This window comes from Lutra lutra, chromosome 15 (genome assembly GCF_902655055.1).
Source record: "Lutra lutra chromosome 15, mLutLut1.2, whole genome shotgun sequence".
Taxonomy (NCBI): Eukaryota; Metazoa; Chordata; class Mammalia; order Carnivora; family Mustelidae; genus Lutra; species Lutra lutra.
The window spans coordinates 20,000,001-20,006,102 of NC_062292.1; the positions used below are offsets into that span (position 1 = coordinate 20,000,001).

The following is a 6,102-nucleotide window of genomic DNA, read 5'->3' on the forward strand; positions in this document are numbered from 1 at the left end:
GATGGGTCAATCCAAAAGAGGACTGAAAGTCAGTAAATGGCTCTTATTTGCAGGATTTTCTACATGAGACAACTTTAGAGCTTTATATTTGAGCCTTCAGACATTTCCTTAGTATTATGGATATAATGTTACTGTGTACCTCTTCCCCAGGTTTTTACAGCATTTGATCTTATTATTGATTGCGTGACTATGAATCCTAAATATACTGTTTGTTTGTTTGTTTGTTTGTTTGTTTTTCAGGATAAGGGAGATTTTGAAGGCATCTCGAAAATTGCAAGGCGATCCAGATTTGCCAATGTCTTTTACTTTGGCCATAGTGGAGTCCGATTCCACAATAGTCTATTATAAACTTACTGATGGATTTATGCTACCAGACCCTCAGGTCAGTTTTGAGCAACTGTCAGTAAACAGTGGGAAAAAAAGAGGAAAATAATGACATGATTTTAAATGTGAATCAAGCCATTTAGCTTCCTTTGCAATATGAAAATTCGAGAAAATAATGACCTGATTTTCACACCTCAGAAATTTGTCTGTTTTGTTTAAAGTAATACGTTCCTAGTTTCCACAAAAATAATTAGACTCTTAGTCTCCCAGAGTACTTCATAAAGTCATGATATTATTTGATAATTAATTGAGATGGGATGTAAAGACTTATAATATGCTTTAGCCAAAAGAATACTTCTTTAGAAAATGTTAAATTGGTTGACATTTTGACAGAAACCTTTTAATGAAATAAATGTGTTATGTATGATTTTCTTATATACTTTGTTGGTGTATTTGGGATAATTACATTAAATATCTTTCTGATTTTGCTTTTAAAATACCTTATATATTGGGGGAAAAGTCCATCCTGATCTTTTTTTTTTTTTAATGTTGCAGAATATTTCCCTTAGGAGATGACACCTGTACTCCCTGATGCTCACTGTGGGATTGGATTTGAGATCCATCAGCCTGGTTCATCTTTTATCTCAGAGATAGTTATGGTTGACTTAGCTGGTCCCATTCCATAAGTTTTTCTTTTTGAAGAATAAAACTTTCCCAGATAGAAGAATTTTTTTGTTCGTAAGTATAGGGTAGTTGCTCTAAAACTTTTTTACCTGGACACAGTTTAATTACAGTTATATGCAAGTTGGTGCTTAGGATGTGTTCAGAGAGGTGGAACACATGTGTTTCTTCTCTCATCCCCCACTCATAGCTGCCTCATGTTCCTTGCTATCTCTGCTAACACATTGTTGAGACTGTTGCCTTTCTCTAATTCAACTCTCTCAGTGCCTTTTGGCCACTACAGGTAGCCCGTGATGGCATTTCTTAGACACATGGACAACTGGAGAGTTTGCTCAGTCTGCTTTTAAATCCCCAATAGAAAGTAACAGTTTCCTTTCTATTGGTTTTTATGTGGCATTTACTGTTGACTTTAAATCAGAAGAAAGGTATGCTTATCCAGAGTATAAAGTTACATACATGCTAGATTCATAGGGACCAGAGAGGTGCTACTGATTAATTACTTCCTACCTAATAAAGGAAGTACTAGGCCTTGCTTTCCATTCTTATTACCACCACCCTTATTATATCAGAGTTAGAATATTACAAGAAAGATAGTAAGAGATGGTGTCAGACTTAAAGACATCTTTATTAAATAGACTCAGTTACTCCACTTTTGTGGAGTTACTCCCAATACCTCCCAGTTATGTTGCCTAAAGTATGAAAATTATATGCACAGAGACATTCTAAGTGGCATTAATTATAATGGCCAAAATAATAGATCCCTTAAAAGTTTTAGGAAGGGGTCAGCAAACTTTTTCTGCAAAGGGCAGAAAAGAAAGATTTTAGTCTTCGCAAACCATATAGTCTCTCTTAAAACTTCTCCAATGTGCGTTTATAGTACAAAAACAACCATAGACAATATGTAAATAAATAGGCATGGCTGTGTTCTAGTAAAACTTCATTTACAAATGCGTGGCCATAATGTGCCAACCCCTGGTAAAGGAAATGGTTAATAAACAGATAGATAGCCAATGAATGGTATATTATATACTCATTAAAAATTAATAATAAATGAAAAACATGAGAAAATATTTAATTAGAAAAGCAAGCTATGAATGGCATATGAATGGGTAAGATCATGGCTGTCAGTAACACACCAAGCATATAGTAAAAGGGTGACAAAGTAAATTACTGTTCCTATAATAGGGTGGCAGAGCAATAAATGGGTGACTTCATCTTTCTTTAGTATTATATATTTTTCTTTATTTGTATTACTTTTTAAATAATGTTTTAAAATTAAAAAAAATCTTGAGATCTGTATTAGCTATCTGTCATTGCATAATATTACCACAAAGTTAGTAACTTACAACACCCATTTAATATCTCAAAGTTGGGTCCTTTGTAAGGCTGCATTCAAGCCAATCTCCTCTGAGGCTTGTCTGGGCAAGGGTCAGGTTCCTCCCTCGTGGTTCACAGCTTTCTGTTCCCTGTGGGCTGTTGGACTGATGTCTATTTCTAGGGGGCTGTTGGCAAGAGGCTGCCCTCAGCTCTTTGCTCTATGGGCCTGGCCAGCACATCTGGTTGCTTCTTCAAAGCCAGCAAGGGAGAGCGTTTCAGCAAGATGGATCTCGTAATCATACTATGTAGTCAAGTACATCCTGTTCTCTTGGTTAGAAGCAAGTCACGGCTACCTACTCTAAAAGACAACAAGAACAAGAATGGAAAAACGGCAAAAAGTGGAAACATTATAAAATGGTGTAAAGTATCATTCTTGGTTTGTAGTAGTGCCTGACTGCTTTCCTTTGATGATATTTGAATTTCACATTTATTCTTGATGGAATATCTTGGCAATTCCTTTGGACTCCCTCTGCTTTCCCAGAAGGTCTAAAGATGTACCCATTCAGAACGATGTATGTTTCTGTGACTCTGGTTGGCACTTTGCAGATCTAAGGATCTTAAAACGGTTTATGATCAATTCTTGGGGTCTCTGCCATTTGATTCCTTCTGAGGCTTTTCATCACAGTGTGAGAAAAACAGTCTGCATTCTCAGAAAGAAATGTAAGGCTTAATGAACGTTAGATTTGTATATATGACCTGGTGACCAGTGAGCCCCTAGGCAACTACAAGACCTGAAGTATCTTCTGGAGTTGACTCGAAAAGAGGATTCCCACAGAAATGCTTCAGATTAGGCCTCAGTCTCATTGTATGTCCTGGGATGTCTTCTCTGTTTCAGAATATTCCCTGCATACCTTGCCATAGCTGTTCTGCCCAAAGCCAGCCAGATACCTGCTAATAGGAATAATGGTCTGGAACAGTTTGGAAAGGGAGACAACCCAGCTGTTGACTGTCTCATTTCACTAGGTAAAGTGATTTGTCTTGTGTAATCAAGTCACTGTGTAATTGCAGTTAATTTTGTCTCTTGTTAGGCTCTGGGCTGCTTAAAAACACAGCAAAGAACCAAGTCTGTGTCTCCCACCACATACCACAAACCCACACACACTAGGCTCTCAGTAAATGTTTAGTGAACGAATGAATGCAGACTGAAGACTTGTTAATTAACAGTAGCTTTTACTCTTAGCCTCAGGGCAACCTAAAGTGATCCATGTGGACACCAGAGGGCAGTGCTAGATAAGCACCGAATTTTCAGTGGGTTAGCTTGAGAAGCAGCGCTCTTCAACGTTTATCTTCAATCTGTGGGAAATAGGCATAAATAAAAATATAAATAAGTTTTATGTGCTTGCAACCCCCTCTTTTCCTTTCTGGCATGCCTCTAAAATTATACTCCACGGACATTAAATATGCGGCTTGATTCCTGCTCTGTTCAAAATGTAGATCTCTATTTAAAAAACAAAAACACGTTTGGGGCAAAGGTTGGTGGGATGCGTGTTTTTTTCTAAACTGTGGTTTTGTTACTAAGCATATAAAATGATGCATTCCATTTTTTTTTTTTTTCCTTGCAAAAGCCTAACTTATTAAATAAACTTCAGAATTCCTGTCCCCCAGCAAGAGACCCCAGCTCTGAAACACTGAACTGGCTACATACCGGTGGTGAAAGTCATAGATTGCGGCCATCATAAACACAGACTTTTCCCATAAGAGGGGCCCTCTCTGGGTGGGAGCAGGAGGAGGGGAAGGACGTTGTTGACTTCTCTCTAGTGTGGTCTTTGCCTTTGCTTTTTGGAGTCCTAGTCAGTGCCCCTCTGTGCTGGGAGGGCTCAGTGGAACACTGAATGACCTAGGTCTGAGGAATCCAGACTAACCTATTTTGCTTCCCAGGCCTCCAGGCCTTTCTAGATGAATGTGTTCCTAAAAGGTATTGATCTCTTGTGAAGAACATGAGGGTAGAGGCACTTCGGCATTCTAAGTTCTACTGAGAATAGCAATCTCTGACAAAGTTCATGTAATCTGCATTATTTTTTAACTGAAACTTTTATATGCCTGAAACCAGATGACTTAACCAAAACTTCATGGTGTGTCATCTTTTTCTGAGCCTTTCTGTGCTGAATTCCTCTCTGAGGTCACATTTTCCACCGCAGCCCTAGCAGGAGGCCTTTTACTGGTGCAGCCCAGTATTCCTGCCAGAGCCTGGAGTTCTCTATAGAAGCTCTTTATTCAGCCACTGTATTTATGTTTAATGTGCAGGATGGCGCTGTATCTGAACAATTAGTACCATTTTCCTTTCTTTCAGACCAATAGCTGTTCTGGTCCTTACCACTCTCACTCCTGCAGTCTAATCCTTTTAATGATCTTTGAATAAGAACTGCTTGTGCTCACGAAGGAAAGAGAAGAGAAAAATCATGTGACTTCCCGGGGAGGTATACTCATAAAATGCTTAGATGATTCTGCAGAATTAAAAACCAACTTAACCAAAATCAAACAAAGATTGGCTCTTTAGGTTTCAGGGAGACTGAATGGAGGTAATACGAGGAAGTATTTAAGTAAAGTTCGCTTCATGCATTTATTAATTATCTGCAGACGTTGCTGGGCTCCTCCTCTGTGCTTGCATGACTAAGGTAAATGTGGAATATGAAGGTTAATGAGATATGACGTGTACCCTCAAGGAACTCAGATAAGCAATTACAACTCTCCTTAACCAGAACTCTAAAAGGTTGTCAGGATGACAGGTGAGTGAGGAACACCTGTCATGCAGTATATGTTTATGAAAGTTCATACATTTTCCTTAGTGGTGAAGGGGTTCAACAACTTTTGGTAAATTAAACTGTTTTCAGACAGTCATGGAATGTATATTATTTGTCCTAAGGGACTGAAGATTAGATACCATACAAAAAGATAGTGCACAACGCACCTCTTGGGACTTATCTGGCTAGAGAGGAGAAAATCTATGTGTATGAGATAATTCGAGAGCATTTCAAGGCAGTGTTATATATGAATGCTGAGCTACCATTGTGTAGGCCTCTATTTATGACCAAGTGCTTCAGTACTCTTTATTTTGATTCGCACAGTAGAGCTGATATCGTGGACTTGTTATTAACTTACTATTCTCATTTAATAGATGGAGAAATTAGTGCACCAAGTTGTTAAGCAATGGCTTTGTGTGGTAGCAGGTGAGTGGGTAATGAGGGCTAGACCCAGCTCTCCCAACACCTAGCTCATTGTTCTTTTCAGGATACCATACTACATATAGTGCAGAGAAATATACTAACGTCAAAGAGCCTTTAGGAAAAGAAAAATAGCTCTAGTTAGTCTTAGAGGGAGTTGGGAAGTGATTTAGGGATCAGTTAGATTAACTTCTTTTTCTCTTGAACGAATGTGTCAAAATGTCAATCTGTCTGTGGATAATTTGGAAAACCATATTCATCGTCAATATATTTACAAAGTTTTATTCCAAAGACCAAATAGTTTCATGTCCATGCTTTTATATCAGCAAACTTAAAATTAGATTTAGTGTTAAATGAGAAAGAGAAAGAGCTCAGGAAGGTTCTCTGCTTGTTGGAGCTAAGTGTGCTCACACAAAGAGTAGACTCTAGGAAATTTTATTTCTTCTAATTTATTATTTTTTTAAGATTTCATTTATTTATTTGGCAGAGAGAGAGACAGCGAGAGAAGGAACACAAGCAGGGGGAGTGGGAGAGGGAGAAGCACACTTCCCACTGAGCA

General features: G+C 38.2%; 1 protein-coding gene across 1 annotated transcript in view; it reads left to right on the forward strand.

Moving 5' to 3' along the window:
- The window catches only part of TSEN15 (tRNA splicing endonuclease subunit 15), a 29,541-nt gene extending 27,237 nt beyond the window's left edge, over positions 1–2,304 (forward strand). The window contains exons 4-5 of the mRNA XM_047705247.1: positions 241–382; positions 880–2,304. Of these exons, the coding sequence (XP_047561203.1) occupies positions 241–382; positions 880–900 (163 nt within the window). The 3' untranslated portion in view covers positions 901–2,304. The remainder of the gene's footprint in view (positions 1–240; positions 383–879) is intronic.
- Positions 2,305–6,102: the final 3,798 nt, after the last annotated feature.